Source organism: Hetaerina americana, unplaced genomic scaffold, assembly GCF_022747635.1.
Source record: "Hetaerina americana unplaced genomic scaffold, ioHetAmer1.1.p SCAF_1, whole genome shotgun sequence".
Classification (NCBI taxonomy): domain Eukaryota; kingdom Metazoa; phylum Arthropoda; class Insecta; order Odonata; family Calopterygidae; genus Hetaerina; species Hetaerina americana.
The window spans coordinates 58,547,973-58,569,796 of record NW_027286069.1 but is presented as its reverse complement, the minus strand read 5'-3'; the positions used below and the strand labels follow the sequence as shown (position 1 = coordinate 58,569,796).

The 21,824-nt window shown below is 35.4% G+C and overlaps 1 protein-coding gene across 2 annotated transcripts in view; it reads left to right on the top strand.

The window, feature by feature from the left end:
- The window catches only part of LOC139691997 (uncharacterized), a 70,453-nt gene that overhangs the window by 4,789 nt on the left and 43,840 nt on the right, over positions 1-21,824 (top strand). For both annotated transcript variants that reach the window (XM_071590002.1, XM_071590010.1), the window contains exons 2-9: positions 4,420-4,498; positions 6,565-6,775; positions 8,074-8,219; positions 10,762-10,876; positions 13,725-13,896; positions 14,438-14,759; positions 18,932-19,237; positions 21,342-21,483. In XM_071590002.1, the coding sequence (XP_071446103.1) occupies positions 4,420-4,498; positions 6,565-6,775; positions 8,074-8,219; positions 10,762-10,876; positions 13,725-13,896; positions 14,438-14,759; positions 18,932-19,237; positions 21,342-21,483 (1,493 nt within the window). The remainder of the gene's footprint in view (positions 1-4,419; positions 4,499-6,564; positions 6,776-8,073; positions 8,220-10,761; positions 10,877-13,724; positions 13,897-14,437; positions 14,760-18,931; positions 19,238-21,341; positions 21,484-21,824) is intronic.

Here is a 21,824-nt window from a genome sequence, read left to right as displayed (position 1 = left end):
GAACTCTTCCTCCCACCTTTCCTTACACCTTTAAGTAGTTCTGCGGGAATGTTGCATACCATCACTGCCTTATTTGATTTTAATTCCCTTAATACCCTTTGTATCTCGCTATTAAGTAAGCCTGGCCTTAAGCTATCCTCATCTACATCATATCTCTATATCTTACTTTGCTGGTCTGATGTTTTTACCATACCATTCTTCCATTAATTGAAATAATGATCAAATGTCTTTTGTAAAAGAAGCCAACAAATGTATCAAAGAAGTAAAGCATGACTTAAGAAAGAGACAATGTAAAAGAAGATGAGTCAGATGAAGATTGACTTTTGGAGACGAATCATTAAAATTTGAAGATTCTTATAGCAGAAGATGGGAAAAACTGGCCCAAAATAGTTGGAAGAAAAAAAAAGTGGAAAGATTACAGAATTTTTGTGCAAAAGGAAATCACCAAGGGTTAGGAATTGAAATTGACTTATGGTGGTCCCTAGTATACACCATTAGAATAGAAATATACTTCTATACTACTTCTACTACATAAGACCCCGGGCATATACCAAGTCCCGTGTACCTGCGGGGATGTTTACATTGGAGAAACAGGATAGATCATCGAGACGAGGTTAAAGGAACATAAAAGGCATTTACGACTAGGGCAGGTGGAAAAATCAGCCATCGCCAAACACAGCATCGGGATGGATCACTCAACAGATTTCAACGGGACCAAGCTACTTGCCCGTGTCAGTGGCTACTGGGACCGCATCATCAAGGAATCTATGGAAATTAAAATGGCAGGGTGGAATTTCAACAAGGATTCCGGATATTCCCTCAGGCACACATGGAAACCTGTACTAATGGAGGTGAGAAGAGAAAGGAGCAAAGTACAACGACCCGGCCACCAATCAGGAAGCTCCCCTTCGTCGGACAAATCAGAAGTCACCTGAATCCAAGCGTGCATGTATATAAGGCGGCCAAAAACCAAGTGGCAATCATCATCCCTGAGGATGATGCACGAGTCGGGCATCGAAACGTTGGCCAACATGGAACCCTTGACCCGGTGGAAGACCCGAGAAAACTTCATCAAGAAATATACTTTGTTCAGTAGATATGTGGGTCATTCAATAAATCCTTATAAAATCCAAGTGATAGTCCTCGTAGTACCAGGAAAGTTTTGCTCTTAGTAAGTATCTTCTCTCTGTAAACAACCATTAAATTTCAATGATATCCATCTCGTTGTTTCATTTTCAAAGTTGATTGAAACAAAAAACTTTTGTTCATTTAAAAAAGTGAAAAAAAAAATGATTTTCGTCCATTTAATGGGCTGACACTGAAAGAGATAACAGCTGAGTGTGATAAAGTTCATGGCTCATGTGCCCCTTCATTTGCAACTGATTGCAATTGGGTAAATGAGTTTAAACATAGCTGTACATCCACAAGGGATGGACATCATTCGTGACCTATAGTTGAAGTGACTACCTTCGAAATGATTGAAAAAACTAAGTGATCGATGTATCAAAATTCATGAAATAGTTGAGGCCACAGGCACATTACAAAATGCTGTGTTTTCAATTGTGCAAGAAAAATTGGGTGTGAAAAAAATCTCTTCAAGATGGGTGCCTAGTGTGCTCTCAGTGGAGAATAAATCGTATGGTTGATTCGTAGGCTAGTTTGGCACATTTCTTTCGCCACTCTGATGAGTTTATGCATTGATATGTTGATTTGGACAAAATATGGATGCACTACTTCACTCTAGAGATAAAGAAACCATCAATAGAGTGGGTTTTGAAAGGCAATCTGCCTCTGAAGAAGGTGAAGACAGTAAAATTGGCTGACAAGGCCACGGTTTTTTAGAATGCACGCGGAATTGTCAGCATTGATTACTTAGGAAAAGAACAAATGATAAATGAAGAGTGATTTGCATTGAAATTGGTTGAGCAAAGATTAAAAAAAAGTCCAAATTTGCAAAGGAAGAAATTCTCTTCCATTGAGACAATGCCCGGGTGCACACCTATGTAGTTTCAATGGAGAAAATTGGTATTAAATCACAAATTATTACAACATTCACTGTATTCACCAGAGTTGGCTGTCAGTGATTTTTGTATTTTCAAACTTGAAAAAATGTCACAAGGGTAAACAATTCAGGCTGAACTAGGAGGTTATTGCCAATAGTCTAGATATCTATTTTGAGGACCTTCCTAAATTCTGCATTTTGGGGAGCTTAAAAAAAGTTGGAGAAGTAATGAGTTAGAAAAGAGTAATGGGTTAAAAGGAGACTATGCTGAAAATACAATAAAAATCTACTCCAAGTAATTTGTTTTCCTAGTTTTTCAGAAAGGCTTTTTGAATGACTTATGTAATCTCCTTTTAGCTCGATACACTTTTCTCGGTGCTTCTTCAATTTGCTTAAGCTATCCAAAAAGTTGATTTCGATCAAGGTCATTGCCAACAGAGATTCCTATTTGAAGGACCATCCTAAAAGTCCACCTTTTCTGGTTAAACATTTCAGATAAATACTGGGTTAAGTGTTTCCAGCTAAAAGTAGATTAAGTTAAAAAAATTTTTTAAATCTCCCTGAAATAATTTTTAAAAACTTTGTTCTAAGGAAATATTGAATGATCCGCGTATAATATCTATACATCATAACTTTCTCTCCTTTACGTAACAATGCACATAACATAGAGCATTTTTGTCTCTCTCTCTCTTTTGTCTTTATTTCCAGGACATATATCTTCACTCTCGTCCCTGTTAGACCACCATTGGTTTATGTATATCCAATGTATATCTATTCATCTCTATCTGTGTGGCTTACTGTGTCATGAGCTAATATTAGTAACAAATCGCTCGTATGCATTAGCCCAATGTCAGTTTTTTTCTGCTGTATTTCTTAAGTCTTTCTATCATTCTCTTGTCCATGCTGTCATAGGTAGTATTAATCACAAAATATTTTTTAACATTTATTGGTAATTAACAGAAATGCAAAAAATGGCAACCAAAAAGGAAAGGGAAATGGTATACAATGTAGGCAGTACAGAGCTCGGAAAAAAGCGGAAGTAGCCAAGTCACAACTGCTGTTTTCTTCGCCAACAACTGCCACTGCAAAATCAGGATCTGAAATTGTCAACCCTACACCAAAAGGGAATGCTGAACATTGTAACCAGTACAGAGCTCTTAAAAAATGTCCGGAGAACAATGAGAATCTTCTGTAAGCCCCTTCACAGCGAAATCAGATGCTAAACATGCAAGGCTATACAGTCCACTTAAAGCAGCACGATCGTACCCTGACATTTCTGTAAACAACACCAAGCAATCCAGTACAGAGCAGCCTCAATAACCTTTGCAAGTCTGGTACGTTTACTTTGTTGCTCAGATTTCATTGTATAAGTTTTTTTAGTTTACCATTCAGTTAAAATTCACTGAGAACTGCAACATTGCTAAAAAATGTCCAATACTATTATATTTAATTTATGCTGATGATGTGTGTGCCGAACTTCAATAACGATATACGAGGGTCATCCGGAAAGTAGTACCCGTTCGTGCCGCATGAAGTGCTGACGACGCGAGTAGCCGCTGGACGAGGTCAGATAGCTTCAGTGGCTTGTCTGCCTTCTCTGAGCCAAGTTGCGTGACGCTAGCATTGCCTGTGTTGTTTCTGTGATTGTTTACAATGTTTAAAAAAATTGAGAACGCCGCCAGTTGTGAAGTGAGGGCAGTGATTAAATTCCTCAATGCAAGAAACGTTCGCCCATGTGATATTCATCGCCAATTAAAGGAGGTGTATGGAGACAATGTAATGGACGAGTCGTCTGTTCGGCGGTGGTGTCGCAACTTCAACATGGGGAGGGGGAACACACACGACAATGAGCGTTCGGGGAGACCGTCTGTCATTACAGACCAACTGGTGAGCTCAGTTGACGAATTCGTGAGGAACGATCGGCGCGTCACAATTGATGACATCTGTGAGCATTTTCCCAATGTTTCTCGAACAATTGTTCATGAAATTGTTAAACACCATCTGCATTATGCAAAAATTTGTGCAAGATGGGTCCCTCGCGTATCTCAATGAGCTGGCGGCGAAGGACTATGCAGCAGGAATACAGAAACTTGTCACACGTTATGACAAATGCCTTAATTTGCTTGGAGATTATGTTGAGAAGTAGTTTAAAGTATCCTCTTTCAAATAAAATTTTTTATGTTTGTTAATATTTACTTTTGTGTCTTTATTTCACGAACGGGTACTACTTTCCGGATGACCCTCGTACCAACGTCTTGCGTCACATTCAAATTGAAAATGAAGACGATGACATTGTGTTTCAATTTACAGGAAATGCTTAGTTCGGTGATAAATGGTTTGATTTTATTTCTAATTCAAATGTTATGTTTTAAGTAGTTTAATTATAATTTTTGGTGTTATGACTTTGTTCTTTGCAGGAATCAGCAAGCTGAAGATCATGGACGAAATGTCGACTTCAATCAAGCTCGAAATGCCCCACCATCACCTATGGATCAGGTACTACATGACAATAGGATGAATAATATTGATACCTATTCTGAATACCAATAATATGGAACAGGCTATATGTAGTTTTTAATTTAAAGACAATGATTTCCATTATTCTTGGACTTTTTGTGATAAGCTTCAGTCTCAACTCGACCTTATAGTCACCTCTGATTCAAGACAAAATGGTATTCTAATAAATATAAATTTGAGCTTACAGAACATCTATTAATTATTAGTTCTAATGATATTCAATTATTTTAGGTAACAGAAATCCACAGAAGTTAATGAAATAATGGTATGTTATAATGGCAAGACTGCACTCAATAAGAGCAAAACACCGACAGAGCCAAATGTAATAGCTTCAAATCCTTGGAAATGGTTGCACATTTGCCAACTTTGGCATTCGTTGATGAATGAATGACTACATCTTGCCCATTTCTGAATTCTGCACTAGTGTCAACAATTTTTGTGATACCATATGTTTCATGCAGATTAAGGATTGAGACATGTTCATGGACAGTATAGAAATCATGATTAGGTTTTCAATATGCTGGTATAAAAAGTATGATCATTAGATTGCCACAAAATGTAAATCATGATCATTGCGTATGTGTTCACATTAAAAGAAAATATACGATTTTTCTTTTAAAATGAACAAAAGAGCATTGCTCATCATCTATATTTTGCAACAATTAGATGCAATGTTTTCTCTGATATATATAGTGAGTCTATATTTTGCATCTAATGAAGTTTTCCTTTATGTTGGGCACACAGTTTTATTTCGACTTGGTTTTCCTGCTCAAAATTTGATGAATCTGAGGAAGTTCTAGAGGTGCAGTTATTCAGATGGTCATCACATGTGGGTCATTTAATGTCCTTATTTGACAAAGAAAAAATTTTCTTCCATGAAGACAATGTACAGTTGCACACATGGCAGTTTCGATAGTGAAAATTGTGGTATTAAAGTTCATATTATTGCAGCACCCAATATATTTGCTGGAGTTGGCCCCCAGTGACTTTCTTTAATTTCCAAACTTGAAAAATAGCTCATTGAAAGGGCTTATTGAACGACCCATGTTCAAAATCACATGGAAAGAACTGCCATCTTTTATTAATATATGTATCACGACTGTGCAGTATTCAGCATTTTGATGAACAAGTGACTGCTATTCTTCAAGCAGCTCTGGTTATCCATAATTTACAATACTACTGGAAAATGATGCATTATTGAAATATGGTTTTCATTGATGTCCAGAAAAACTTTCAAAGAAACTATTTTTCAACAAGATACTACAGTGAGGCCATCATGAGACCCCATAAGAAACTATATCCTATCTAATGCAACAATTTCAGAGTGCAAAAATCATTCTCCTTGATATATTAGTGGATGACTCTGTCAAAGACTTACTTTGGCGGTTTGCAGACATCTCTGCAGTTTCTTTGAATCTGTCCACTCTGTCCGGATTAAGGTGATGTCCAAATTAACTGGGTCAGGATTAGCAAAGGTTTACTGTACTAATATCTAAAAGTATTGTTTGGGATCTTTACTGTGTAGTTGATCAAATGCAAGTTTTCAGTATGTGAAAAGAACCTTAGTGTACAATTTGGTTTGCAATTGTTTTTCATTATTTTATGCTTATAACCACTAAAATAGATGTTACTGAATGACTGAACCAATCCTTTACTGGTAATATATATACTAAACTTGTTGAGCTGCAGTGTGCATGTGGGCATTCAAGTAATGGATGTTATGGCAGCAGCTTGACAGAAGGTGGCATCAAGTTACCGACTGATATTGGCATGATCTGGATATCATGTCTTTAACTTGTCCACCTCAAAGATGATACCATAATGGTATCCCATCATTATGGTATGGTATGGTGTGATTTCCTAGCCTTCTCTGTCTGACTTTATTCATATACATAGAACATAGAAAATCTAATCAAAATCTTTAGATAGCCCATGTATATGCATATTATAAATATCCAAACATGGTTATTATTCTTTGTGAGTATTTTTATTTTCCAAGCAAATTAGTCCTTATATCTGAGTAACTTTTATATTTTCATTTTTAGGGTTCTCTAAAAATTTCTTCACCAATGGTATATCCATCCTCAACAATGGTAGTGAGCTCAGGGCCAGCAAATAAAATGGTACAAAGTGTAGTCAAAATGTCCACTGCTGGAAGTGTGCCTGCTGTTATGAATTCATCAGCTGTACCTCAGATATCAATAATGAGCCACGTGCCAACCCCAGACACTGTGGTTACTCGGCCTAAAACCTCATGTAAGTTGTTAAGTGTTGTAGTCATGGTACAGAAATCACTTGTACATACTCTGCTCTATACTCTAATTTATTCCTGTTTCCCTGAAATTTGTGGAGAATGCCTTGTTGGCATATGTTTTGGGATCAGTTCAAATGAAATTTCGTGAACATGTTGTGGTTCATAGGACTTACCCAATATAATCGGACAGTGATCATCACTCCATGTTGGTTTTGTAGATGCAATGGAATGTGTTATGGATTCAATTAGTTACCTGTTCTAAATCATGACATTTGAATAAAATGAAAACAAAGGCTTGTGTGCTACAAAGCAACCAAAGAATTAAGTTAGTGTTTAGGAAGCTCAAAAAAGGTGAAGAATAGGGAGTAAGATGGAATAACAGTTGAATGAATGTAGTCTTAAGGAATTTTAAATAAATCTATGGATGAAATTCATCTCTGCAGTGTAAGTACATGTTGAAATAACGGTTGAGAAAACTTGAAAGTTGTATTTAGGGCATAATAATTTGATAACTTACTTGAATCCTAATGAATCCATGGATTTGACTGGAACATTTTACTGAAGTATCTCATTTCAAATTTTTGATGAAGGTTGCACATTTTCCACGTTTAGTGAAAATGGCTGGACTTAGTCCACTAGAATAGTGTATACATTTGTATATTTGACCTCTCTTACTATAGAGAAACCATTTCATTGACTTTCCATTTGATTATTAAATCTTTTTGGCCTCCCTTGGTCATTGAATACTATCCAGATAACTCCTCTATTTTAAAGGGGTTGGCATGGGTTGAAATATGCATGCCATTAAGACAAGAAAAATTAAGAAATTATCTAAATGTACACACAGTTCAAAAACTTGTACACGCATGATCCATGGTTGCAGTTAAATTAATCAAAGATACTAAGAATATGAAAGAACATAAGTACAGAATTGGGAATCAGAAATTATGAAAAGTTAGGTTATAAACTTAGAAAAGAAGCTAATAAAGTGAATGCAATGTCTTAGTAAGAGTGGTTCAAGAATGTGTTGATTGTACAGACTGTAAAATAATTACGCTGTCTAGTAAAGTGAGCATCCTTTCAGTGAAGAAAGTATTCATCCGATCTCAGCCAAGAAACCTATGAATTTATTTGTGGAAGCAATACTTTAGCAAGTATTTTGGTACTGATATTTATTTTTAGGCTGAGCAATTATTTGAATTATTTATCAGTCAAGAATAAACTCATGCAATCAAATACTCTAAGTCCTGACTCCATGTGTTAAGCTTTTATTGCCATAATGATTCCAATACATTTTCAGGCCCAATTGCTCCTAAGTACCCTATTGCTGTAAATATTCCAACAACACACCTAACAACTACTGCCGCTGCAGCAGCATGTGAGTCTCCATCTACTACTGCACCTGCAGCAGCAACCACTTCTGAAGAAAGTCGTACTCTAGTGTTGGTGAGTAGACATTTTAATTTAGTTTTAAAGATTGTATACAGGTATATTACAAAGTAGCGCTAGTCTTTGGAAATCAAAAGGAAAGATTGTTAAAGGTTGAATGAATGCAATTTTTGTGCATCTGTTTAACTGATAATTGCAGTTGTTAAATTATCTCATCGTTTTATACTGAGGGCGTATATACTAAATCAACATTCTCATGCAGTTTCTCCTATCAAAATCATGAATTAGTCATGTGATTAAAATAGTAATGCAGAATTTATTAATTCCAAATCATAACAATGTGGTCTGATTTATAAGAGAGTGATGAACTATGTTGAGTTGTATTGTAGTTGAACTAGTTCTTTGTAAAACTGTTTTTGTGAATTGTTTAATATTGACTCTTGCACTCAAAATAACTATCAAATGACTGAGAAATATTTAAATTAATTCCCAGGTCCGTATGATAGATCAAAATTTGATACGAAGGTAAACTGTCACTCGGGGAGATGGAAACTCATATTTAAGGCGAGTGTAACTCATGTTCTGTTTGCAATAATTTCTCCTTGCTTATGGGAGGGTTAGTGTTAATAATTGACGGTGATCAAATTTCTGGACATTGCAATGAAATATCCACAACAATTGATGATGAATGATATTACCTATTTGTGCAATTCATGGATTCACTGGTTTTAGGCTTTAAAACTTAGCTAAAATTCATACTCCTGGTTCTAATTCATGAGTGACATTATTAGATACGAAATTTCATATCATGACCTGGTAATATATGTACCATTTCCTGATGGAGGAAGGTTACAGATGAGGAAATTTAGAAGGAGGGCTGGATGAGAGAGGAAATGAGATTTCTTGGTTAAGAGGAGGGGAAGAGGGCACGGGTTGTATTGAAAAAGGGATGGGAGGGTTTTTATTGCACTGGTTGATAGAATGAAGAGTAGAAGTTGGGGAGAGGGAGGGAAAGATAAATGAATAGGGGAAAGACATGAGGCCTGGAGGTTTATTAATGATAAATGTAGTTTCAATGAATATAAATATGTGAATAGAATCAGCTGCTTGAGAAATTTTTTGCTCATAATCAAGTGTAATCTAATCCTGTATTTTCTCAAAAGCTTCTAACCTAAATTATGCTGGAACTGTTCTTTGGCCAATTACATTAGATCAGTGTGGCTTCAATTTTAAATTCAAAGGACTGCAGCAGATGCCATGATTGCATTTTTTAATGTTGTGGTTCACTAATATTAAGTTTTATGCCTTTAATTTTAAATAAAGTTAATAAAATAAAATTTAATAAAGAAACTTCATTTTAAAAAACTTTTTCAATTTAAAGGTATCAAGCAATCATTTTAGTGTAGCTGACATTTTGGAAAAATTTTCACTTGAGCAAATGAGTGCAGTTTAATGAATCCTGGACTTTGAGTGAAGAGTTTCAAATGTCCCTTTGAGAGTTACTATTAAAAACCAACTTAGCTACTGAGTTGAGTATTTATGGAGTTTGAGTAAAATCATCAAACAAGCGTTATTCTTGCATATGATCTTAAGCATTGAATTGGATAGTATAAGAAAATTTATTTGTGACCCAAAATAATGAACCTGTAATTGTTATACAAATGTTACATATTTTGAGAGATTGTGAAATGCTTAATTACTTCGTATTTTTGCATGCCATGGTATCATTTGAAAACATTTTATAATTATGTTCAAATCTAATTATTAAACAGTTTTGTATTTTTTTAAGTATGGATATCTTGCACAAACTTAATCCTCCTGTACACAAGATTAATATGTTAGGTGCAAAGTAAAGAATATATTTGTATAAAATTACCATCTCTCCCTTGAGGTTCTTGAAGGCATAACATGAATCATACTTTCAGAGTAAAAAATATTAAAAATTACTCATTTAAAAAGTCCCAAATGTGAAAATCTATCAGCTAGCTTAAAAGATCATGCAAAATCATTGCATCGTTCTTGTTTTCTGTAATTTGTACGAAAAATATTATGACAGTAAGTTGGTATTTGATGATTAGGAAACCATTGCCTAATACATGATGTTAAAATTAGAGTTCTTGAATTCCATATTATGTAACAATACTTCCTCCAAGTCAAGCCTTGTACATGCAAAAAGGCAAAAAACTCAATACCCTTAAAAGAATTAAGAGGGCCATCTTTGATGTGACTTTTTATAGTGATGGAAATGCTTCTTTGTGGGTGGTATTCCTTACTGGAAAACTGTAAAGCAAAGAACCTCAGTTTTATTCTCTTGCAGAACTTTGGCCATGTGGATGAACATATTTACAATAATTAGAAATATTTTAAAATTTAAAATTGATGATTGAATGAAACTTCTCACTGTCTGTAAATATTGTATTAAGATGAGGGATTTCTGCCCGAGTCTGTAGTAACTGTATTTTCATTGTAATGTACTTGTCTAGCATGAATTGGTGAAGGAATTTCCTGCTGAAACCAAACATGATTTTGCATTCCTTTTGCTAATCTGTAGTAAACCATGAACTTATTTTTTTAATTTTTTATTTATTATTTCTTACAGGATCCGGAAAAAATAAACAAGAAATTATGCCCAACTCTTTCGGTCTCATTGAAGCTTTGTTTGCAGTCAAAGGAATTTACTTCATCTGTTTGTGCCGAGTTGAGATCTGAGTTGGGTAAGCAAGCTTTAAGTAAATTTTTCTTTCATTCTGTTATTATTGAAATAATCAGTAAACTTTTAATAATACCCAAAAAATCTTATGATTATGTTAGAGAAAAAAATTAGATCTGTTCTAAAAGTTCCCGAAGTTTTTGAATGAAACACCACCTGTTGATTATTTTTGAATCTGCTTGGATGTGTTGTGTCTGCGGAAACTTCCCAAGTAACCACCTTCAATCACTTTGTTGATTAGTTGTGGCTGTTTATGTGAAAGGGTGTTCGTGGAGTGCAGTGAAAAATCAGATCCATGGAAATAGGCTCTTTCCAGGGGCAGCTTTGTTCTGTTAAATTCTGTATGAAACTCCGCAACTCCTTCACAGAAACTTTTTCAGTTTATTACCAAGGCTGGTTTAGTGAAGATGCTATGAAATGCACTGCTTGTTATGAATGGTTTATCTGGTTCAAAAAGGGGTGGTAATCAGTGGAAGATGATGAGCATTCAGGAGGACCATCAATGTTAACTGATGACCCCCACTTGGAGAAAATGAACAATCTTGTTCATGCAAGTCTATGTTTTACTATCAGGGAACTTGTGGAAGAGTGTGGCATCTCAATTGGTTTTTGCTATGAAAATCCTGAATGAAAAATTGAGGATGTATCAAGTTGCCACCAAATTCATGCCTTGCTTGATGACAGCAGACCAGAAACAGCATTGAGTTCAAGTCTGTCTGTAACTGTTTGGTCAAGCTGAAAAGGATGGAACCTTGTCTAGGATCATAGCCGGAAAACGTTGGAGGAGCAGCAAGTGGTTTTTTTCACAATGACAGCACACTGGTTCATTTGTCCCCCAGAACTCATGAGTATTTAGCCATAAACAAGACTGTTGTGCTTCCCGGCCCATTCTACTCCCCAGTTCTTGCCCCATCTGACTTTTTCCTGTTCCCCAAACTGAAATCTCTGCTCAAAAGAAAAAAATATTCGCCACCATTCCAGAGATAGAGAAATTCAACAGAGGAGCTTATGAGCATTTCAGAAGAAACGTTACAGGACTTGACTGGGATTCGAACCCAGATCCCTCAATATCCGGTTGAATGCTTTAGCCAGTTAAGCTATCGAGGCGTCCTCTTAAACTCTGAAATTTTGGGGCTTTTAAAGGAACAAGATATTGTTCCTTTAAACTGGCTAAAGCACTTGACCGTATATTGAGGGATCTGGGTTTGGATCCCAGTCAAGGCGAATGATTTTTGCACTCTGAAAATGTTGCATTGAAATGCACATTAGTGGATGACTCCATTTAAAGTTACTGTTGTGGCATCTCCCGCAGTTTCTTTGGAAGTTCTGAGACTGTTTCAAAAAGTGGAAACACCATTGGTATAAGTGTTGGAGGAGACCACTTTGAAAGAGACCCTGACCAATAATTTGTTATTGAAGTATTTTTTATAATAAATAAAATTTGGGAACTTTTTGAACAGACCCCGTAGTTCACAATTGAAAATCACCTGACCTAAACAAGAAAAGCCAGTATGTTTAGACTTCCGTTATTAAAAAAATATACTGAAAACTAGAAACTAGAATGAACTTCGAAGTTGAGATAGCTCATTGCTCTGACTCCCACTCTCCTTCAAACGGTGAAATAGTGAAAAATCATCATAATGCTAAGTGAAAAATGGAGCACCTGGGGTATAATCAATAGCAGCAGAACTGCCGAAGTATGCAGAATTGCAACATCAACCTTAAAGACTACGTGAAGGTTATGGATGACTTGGCTGATTTACAATACCAAACGAGTGTACCACATGAAATCATGTGAAAACAAAGAACGCAGCCAAATAATTAGCTTATAAAAAGCTGTGTGAATTGTGGAACAACAATAAAGTAAGTGAAGTTATATTTTGATTAGCGTAAGTGATACATTTTGTCCGATACATTGGAAAAGCATAGTATAGGACATTGTTTCAAGATCATGGGATTTAAGTGTGAAATAATAACACACTAGGAAACATAATTCTTATATTCATGAATTGTGTGTTATATAATGAATTACATGCTATTACACAAACATCATGCTTGATTAGTTACACACTGTTAATATCTGATGATGGGGTTCACATTTTGTTAACTTTAAAGATAAATCACTTCTTTTTTAGTCAAGATTTTTAGTAGTAGTTTTTATGGGAGGCGACCGACAGCCAAGGTCATTTGTGCCATTAGGGATAGATGGGAAAGGAAGGGTAGAGAGAAACCTGGCGTCGACATCAGCCCACTCCTGTCGAAAGGTGCATAGGAGTCTGCAGTTTAATGTCCCATTCCGCTGACGTCGTACTAACTCAAAGTGCTCTTCACGAAGCACCTCAAGTAGAGATCAAGATACCGCCAAAAAATATTTATTGTCTCCAGGATTTGAACTCTGGCTCTCTCGGCGGGAAGCCTGTACGTTAGCCACCACACCATCCCAATCCCCCTCAAGATCAAATTGAGTAGCTTCAGGCATGATGTGATGGAAGTCAAACATAATGAATAGCTGATTGTAGCACTTTTCCGCTTGATTGTAGGACTTATCAAGTGGAAAAGTGCTACTATCAGTTATTCATTCCCCCTCAAGATTTTTATATTCTCCTCATGTTCCAATGTTATGGCCATTTTAAAATAGTTTGAACTTGATACATTGCATTATACCCAATGTATGAGACTGCAAGAAGCTAACATTGTGAATTTAAGAAGGTTACAGCATGCCAAATAAAAATCATAGTCAAAATGGCATAATTGGCTATTCTAGTCATGCAAAAGTCTAATTATTTTAGTAGTAAGGCTTTGGTATGATTACGTTCCAATTTTCATGCTATGCCCCTTATAATATCTTTCAGACGAGGAGCTCAAAAAGGTGTTACATCTCCTCCCAAGTGAATTGACTGAGTGGTTAATCCAGCAAGGCTTAATTCGTGCCGAACAAAAGTGCCATACACATCTGGATAGCATGTTCCAACCAATTCCTTTTAAATTGGGTATTTACTCTGATTCATCAAAATTTCCGAACAGGTAATAACATTAATAAAGGTAAATTATTATGTCTGTTATATTATGCCTTGGGGGCATCGTGGTCCAGGGGTAGAGCATTAGACTTCTGAGTGGTAGGGCCTGGGTTCAATTCCCAAGCACTCCTCTGGATACGGTCAGCTTCACCCAAGCTGTGTCATTTTTTGGGTACCATAATTTCCTGGAAGGCCATAATTGCCTGGCACAGGGAAAGGAGCAGGTCCTTTATCATAATGTTTGAAATTCATTTTCTGTTTAGCTTCGTACTAGATGAGCTCTACACTCACTTATCTAACTGACCTTCAGGTTGATAACTGTGTTTATGGTTTTATATATTATGCCCAATTCTTGTATTCTTTTGCCTTTCAAATTCGAATACTAAAGAATTTCTCTTGTCGTGTTTATTACCAAATTGATTATTTGAGCAAAACAGGTAGGGCTGACATAACATTTTGAAACCCTTACTGTGGCTGTCTGAGCGTCTGTCATTTCAAAAGGTTATGTTTTGAATTCCTTAACTGGAGTGACAAAGTTCTATTTTCAGTGGTGGTTACGTTTGGGTGTCTGATTGCTGTGGACAACGCCAAGTGTCGGTCTTCTCTGGATCATTATTTGAAGGTTTTCCTGAGACTCCGAAAACTCTGTTGAAATTGATTTATCATTGGGCATGTCAAACGAGTCCAGCCAACATATCACAATGGGTGCAAGTAGATATGAACTCTATTCAATCCTTCAATGCTTCAATGAGAGCTATTAGTACCTGTGTTGTCCATGAAAAACTCAGAGGACTTGGTGGATGGCAGAGAGAGGTGGAAGTGGCAATAATGACACTTGGCACTAGAACTAATGATGGGAAATCAAAGCAGGTATGTAACTGTTAATGATGATGAAATAGCTCTTTCAGAAGGTTCTGGGTTAAGGGCCACTTAAACTATTTTAATTAAGAGATAGTGGACACTAATTCTTAATGCATATCAATCTATTTACCGTATTTTCCCTTTGATAATTTGTTATCTATACAAAAATGTTCATATGATCAAAAAAATGATGCTGTGCATCATGTGAAATGAAAATTGAAAAAATTCAAATATTTACATACCTATGTACACAAGTACACTCTTCTTTGAGTCTCACAAAAATAAATTAGTCTGGAAGCATACCTTTCTAATTGCATTCTATTTTATACAGATCTGCTACTGTTACAGTTATTTCATCTCAAAAATCCATGAGAAAAAGGGCATGTGGTATCTATTCAAATTCATGATAACTACTAAGTTCTAGATGTGCGTAATGCATAAGGTGCGTGTTATTGATGGGAAAGTACGGCAATACATTTTTGATTTTATTTAGTAAATATGTCAGCAGCCATTACACCATATGACTTCTTGCCTTCACTTTATCATATAGCCATCTTATGTAATGACATCAATAAATCAAAACAATCTCAGAATATTCAGATTTTGGCATGTTAATAGATTAATATTTGACTGCTTTTGATGAAAGCTCTGCTGAATCTGTTTTCAGTGATAGGATTGATATATTGATAACTTATGATTGTTAATATTCATAGTATTCCTGAGATTTTCAATCAAGCTTATAAGAGTTCTGCATTTCAGTTGTAGAGACAATATTTAAGAAGATGATCATAGTAATACATGATGATGACTCTCACATGGACTTGACATGATAACCTTGACGTGGTGGAAGGGCTTGTGCATTCCGATGACCCCTAGAGCTGTGCTGGCGGGAGCAATGATAATGCTCCTGGTAGGGTGTTCCATGATAGGTTGATGGTTAGGAGCCAGACGGAAGGTAGTTGGCACAGCTTTTGTTCCTCAGTGAGGTGGCTGCAAAGAAGGTGTCTCCCCCCAGTGAGGTGGCCCTGAGTGATGGTGTTACGTTAAAAACACTCTTGGGGAAGGTAATGAGAAACCACCTCAATTATTCTTCCAAAATGTTTATGATGGACAACTTAATGGAATTGAGTCCTGGAAATTACATGACTCAGCCCAATATTGAATTGAGACACCACGAAAGGTATAGGTGTGCATGGAAAAGTCAGGTGACTCAGAAACATAAGTTAGGACTGTATTATAGTTCACCTCAGATTTAGGATCAGTGTGATCAATTTGCAGTTTCCCAGCAGCAGATGTGGATTCACAATTGAGTAATTACAAAGTGTAGCATACGATTCAACAGGATAAAGCAGGGGATGCAGTTTAGGAAATGGAATGTAGAAGCTTAATAGAAAAAGATGTTGTATAAGCAGGCTGTAGAGAAAATCATGAGTGGTGGAACTGAGTGGGGTGCTATAGAGGAAAAATGGGAATATATCAAAAAAGAGACATTGAAAGCCAAAAAAGAGGCTATAGGAACAGTTAATATGAAAAAGACAAGGAAACTGTGGATTATGGACATTGATTAAAAAGATAGATGAGAGAAGGAAATGGAAGAATGCAAATGCATAGTTAGAGCAAATTCTTCCCCAAGAAAATAAATTCAAAATAATGTCAAAAGACTTCTTTGTAAATAATATTTTTTATAGTGTCCCACAATGCATAGAAAGAGCCAATGCAATGAAATCTGTTTTTTTTTAAATCTTTAATACCTGTTATTATGTCATTCAAATCCATCCATATGTGTATGAATTTGTATATATGTAAATCTAATGTACCTGTATATTTGATTGAATCCTTAACAAAGCCCATACAATTATGTATTGTTCATGGTGAATAAATCTATCTATCAAGGTAGAAGGAAGTATAAAGAGTTGAATAATAAATTGAGATGGCTAACAAATAGAGCAAAATAAGTGCAGTAGAAGATGCAGTGGAAGGACATGGAAAGTTTGCAGAGGAAGAGTAATAATGGTGCACTATACAAGAATGTTAAAAGTTATCAGGATGTCAGAAGAGACAATCTGTGTTAACAGTTGGGGATAAGTTGTGTAAAATAATAGTTGAAAAGAAAAGATCCAAGAGAAATGGAAGGAATGTATAGAAGGACTGTATGGTAAAGAACTTAGGCCAGCAAGCTTAGATATAGGAAGAGAATGTGGCCTATGCCATATTCTATTGAATATTGCCTACGCCAGACAACAGTCCTGTGGAACAACTTAAAGGTTTAGGGAGAGGTGGGAGGAAAAGTTTTTATGGACTAATTTGTTGTATTTATGATGGATGAATTTTGCTGGATACTTCGTCAGATCAGTGGTAGTTTGTATTCCAAGAAAAGTGGAGGCTGCATTATGTAAAAATTACAGACACGGAGTTTGATATCGTATGCTGCTCAAGTAGTCTCAGCATTATCACCAAGGATTGAGAGAAGAGAAATTGATTACTTAGGGGATGATTAGTTGGGGTTCAGGAAGGGGAGAGGCACACGTTATACCATTGCAGTAATATGGTCACTAATAGAGAGGAACATATGATACAATAAAGATGTATTTGCCTATTTCATAGGTTTTGACAAGGCATTTGGTGGAGCAAATAAGGAAAACTAATTAATTTTTGCAGAAAACAGGAGTAGAATGGAGGGATATGAGAGTTATCCACTGCCTATACGTGTATCAAACTGCTCAGGTGCGGGTGGTGGTTGGAGAGTCTGAATGGGCAGTGTTAGAAAGAGGAGTGAGGTAGGGGTGCCCATTATCACCTGTGCTGTTCAATGGTATGTGGAGGAAATCTTTAAAAGGGAATGGGAAGAAATAGAGATATGAATGAGTTTGTGGACAATTCATTAAATCAGGCAGATGATCAAGTTTTAGTTTGTCAGTCAGCTAAGGGGTTGCTGGCAATGTCGAGAACATTGGAGAGTCAGTGTGATAGATATGGGATGAGAATAAATGTAAGTAAAACAAGGGTTATGCTGTTTTCCAGACAGAAAAAGGCGAAGTTGTATGTTAAAACAGGAGGAAAAAAACTAGAGCAGGTGGAGCAGTTTACATATCTCAGAAGTGTTTTGAACCAAAATGGCTAAAGTAGTTGGGACATTTTGCGTGAGGCAAAGAAGCTTTCACAAGGAGAGGAATGATGACTGGGACATTTAGTAAGGCTGCTAAGAAAAGGCTTGTTAAAACTTTTTTATGGAGTTCAGTTATGTGCGGTGCGGAAAAGTGATCATGAAAGCAGGATGATGAGCAGTGATTGGTTGCTTTTGAAATGTGGTTGTGGAAAAGGATGGAAAAGTGGACAGCAATGGAAACAATTAAGGAAGTGCTAGGTATGGTGGGTAACAGAGGTAATTTTTGGGAGAAATGATAAGAAGGCAGGAAAAATGGATGCAGAGAATATTGATTGACAATGGAATGCTGAAGACTTGAATAGAGAGTAAAATGTTAGGAAGGAGCAGGAATAGTATAGGGATGTTAGACAGAATGAAGGGAGGAAGGAAATGCATAGTGCTGAAGTGGGGCTTTTTGTAGAAGAGGATGATGGGATATTTAGAGGGAAAAGGGAAATGTCGCTCTAACGCTTGATAGCTTGAACTCATCATAAACCTACCTTAACCAGTAGGCTACCGGTAGGATAAACATCATTATGAGTGATGAAACATCACTAACAGAGCTTGTTGATGAGCCTCACAAATCTATAAATAGTTATCACAAATAAATTAAGACTGACTTGGATGTGATTGAGCTTCAAAATTTACTTATGTTGCAAAAAATAGTTCCTAAACCTGCCATTCTTTTTCTTCAAAGAAAAGATTATTTATATCTCCTCAAGGGAAAACGGTAATGGTTAATAGTTTCCTTCTGGTACTAACCATAGTGCCATGCCTCTTATATGAATGAAGTCATTACTTCATAAGCCTAATTTTAGGTTATCAGGTTCCAAAGTTGAGGTTCTAGATTTTGTTTTCACTGAATATAATAAAGAGAATGTTCAAATGCGCACTTTTTTATGCATGTATTAATGAAATGGTAGAAGAATGTAATAAGTAATTGTGAGAATATTTATTGTATAAATAAATGAATAGAAATAAGGATTCAATTAATTTACTGCAAAAACCATTTTAAAGTGTATTTTTTATTATTTAGGTTAAGGCTGAAATATTAGGGGTGCTTGATCTGGAGAAAAACATAGTGAGACTTTTAGCAGTGGAACCAACCAAGAGAACTCCTGGGACTCCAACCTCTATGAAGCGTGATTATCACCGTATCTTAGCCCCTTTGGTGACCTGGGTTGACAAGAAGAGTATTATAGTTACTGATCTTTCTACAGATCAAAACTGTCTTCATGATTTGGGATTCCAGAATGTCCGACAGACTGCCCCAGATGGACCCAGTGGTAGGAACTTGAAAATAGTGGAGTATCTCAGTACATCAATTCCTAGATCTTTTCAGGTACACATTGTCAATATTTCTAGTTTTTCTTTTTAATTGACTTTTTAATTAACTTTTTCTACTGAAATTTGTTCTTCTTTCTTTTTATCTATGCATTACTTCACTGACCTGTATCAAAGAAGCAAAGAGTGCAATTATTTGTCCATAAAATGCATTTTCAGTGATTGTTCAGGTGCTCATGCATTCCAGAAGTATTAAATACCATTGCTAAATCCTTTAGGTTTAACTTACCTAGCTACTACATGAATAAAATGTGACGTTGCTATTGTGAGTCAACTTTCTGAAATAACCTGGAAAGAAACTTTTTGGCTCATTCCATTGGCAATATATGAACAAATTGGATAATTCAATGATCTTTTCTTTGCACACTACATATGGTAATACTGTATTTTCCCATCGATAACACGCATGCTATCTATCCAAAAATATTCAGATTATTGAAAAAATGACGATGTGCGTTATGTAATGAAAATTGAAAAAAATCCAAATATAGACCAATTTTTACACACACACACAATCTGATAGAGATGTATTTTTACACACATTATATATAATATTTACCTGCATATATATATGTATATACAGATGCGCGGCATCTTTACACGTTCAAGATAACTATTAAATCTATGTGGAATTACAAAGTTTCTCCTTTCATTATAACTATTAAGCCCTGGGCGCGCAGTATCTATACAAATTCATGATAACTACAAAATTCTGGGTGCATGTTATTGATGGGAAAATACAGTATTACCATGAGGAATGATCACAATATCAAGGATATAATTTATATACCCTGGCAGGTTACCTTACAAAAGTCAGTGCACAAAGTTTAATTTTACCTAATGATATTTGGTAAAATAAATTAATATCGTGCTCATATTCTCTTTAGACTGTTGCCATAGGATATGCTTTCTTTGTGTCAATGTTTGAGGTATTCAACTTGTGTTTACCTGCTTAAATAATTGCATTTTAAAGTTCATATTTACTTATTTGGTTACCTGTTAAACAATGCATTTATTATTTAGTCCAAAACCACATGTGACAATAGTTGACAAGTTAAAATTATTCCTCGGTTTTATTGTAATTAGAATTTTGAGATTACTTCTCATTTCAGTATTTTCTAGTAACTGAACAATTCTTCGCTTGCCAAGTTTTAATGCCTTGATTTTTCCTTAATAAACTATTAGATGACATATTACTTTTGAAGTGCTGTTCATAATGAATGAAACATCTTCTGAATCATAGTTTCAATACAAAAAGATACCCATAGAGACTTTGTATTTTATAAAATAGACATCCTCAGTAATAATCAATTTCATTGTATAGGAATTATTTGGTATACATTTTATTTAATGAAACTTACCTGACATTTTTTTACTGAAAATTACTTAAGAAATAAACTGCATAAAATCATTTACATTTGTTTTAAATCTATTTTATATGAATTTAAAGTTTTAATTGAGACATTGTTGAAGTACAATGGAAATGAAAGACCTCCAATTAATGCCTGTAATGAAGCGTTATTGGTCATTTCCTAGTTAGATCATCTACTGATAATAAAATTAGTATATGCCATATTACATGTTGTTCAGGTTAGTATTTTTAAGCTGCTGTATGAACAAAAACCCAGTTATTTATGTGCATGTATAATATACCTATGGCCAAAAAAGTGTTTGAAATGGCACCTGGAAAAATGTATTTTAATTGAAGTTCCAGAGTAGTTGTACAATAATTTCCTTCTTACAGTGATGAAGTGCAAATACAATGAAAGATAGGTGCCAAAGAACCGGAATTGTATCACATTTTTATATTACTATTGCTGTATCTTTTGAGCCGTGACTTATTTACAGTGATAAATTCTGAAAAATCTGGCTAAGTTCTATAGATTAAACAATCTCCTACATTAACTGATTATGATTAACTCCCTTGGGATTATTTATTTACAAATATCTACATGCAAGGGTAAACTTCAGCTTTGGCTGAACATATTATAGGTATTCGGGAGTGTATTATTTTACATTCTTTGATAATTTTACCATATATTTAAGTAAAAAGCCATTTAATGATAAATTCACTCAATTGCTCTGAAAATATCTTTTTTCAGAATGTTCTGCCCTTGCTGAATCGTGTAACAATCCAGCAATTTCTGGATGAAATATCATGGAGGGAGAAATTTGGTCCTTCACCAATTCAAGCTTTTAAAAACCTGGTGGCCCACATTGCAGAATTGACCAAGCTTGAGCTGGGTACTTGTCATTAATCTTATTCCTAAATTTATAAATAGGTACTTAATTTACATGGTAACTTAAAAATAGTTTTAGGACTTCAAAAATATTGGTAAAATTTTCTTAATATAAATTTTGGCCCTAAATTTAAATCAAGTATTTGACAGAGAGATTTTTAACAAACATTTATTTGCACTCAAGAGTTTTAGAGATGCTTAATTTTTCATTTGGAGTTTAGTCACCCAAGACTGTGTTTGTAACATGCCTATCAAAATGAATGAGATCCCCTTGATCTATTAGATCAGTAAAGCCACCTTCCTCCAGTGGTTCTACTTATCTATTACTATGTCCAATAAATATGC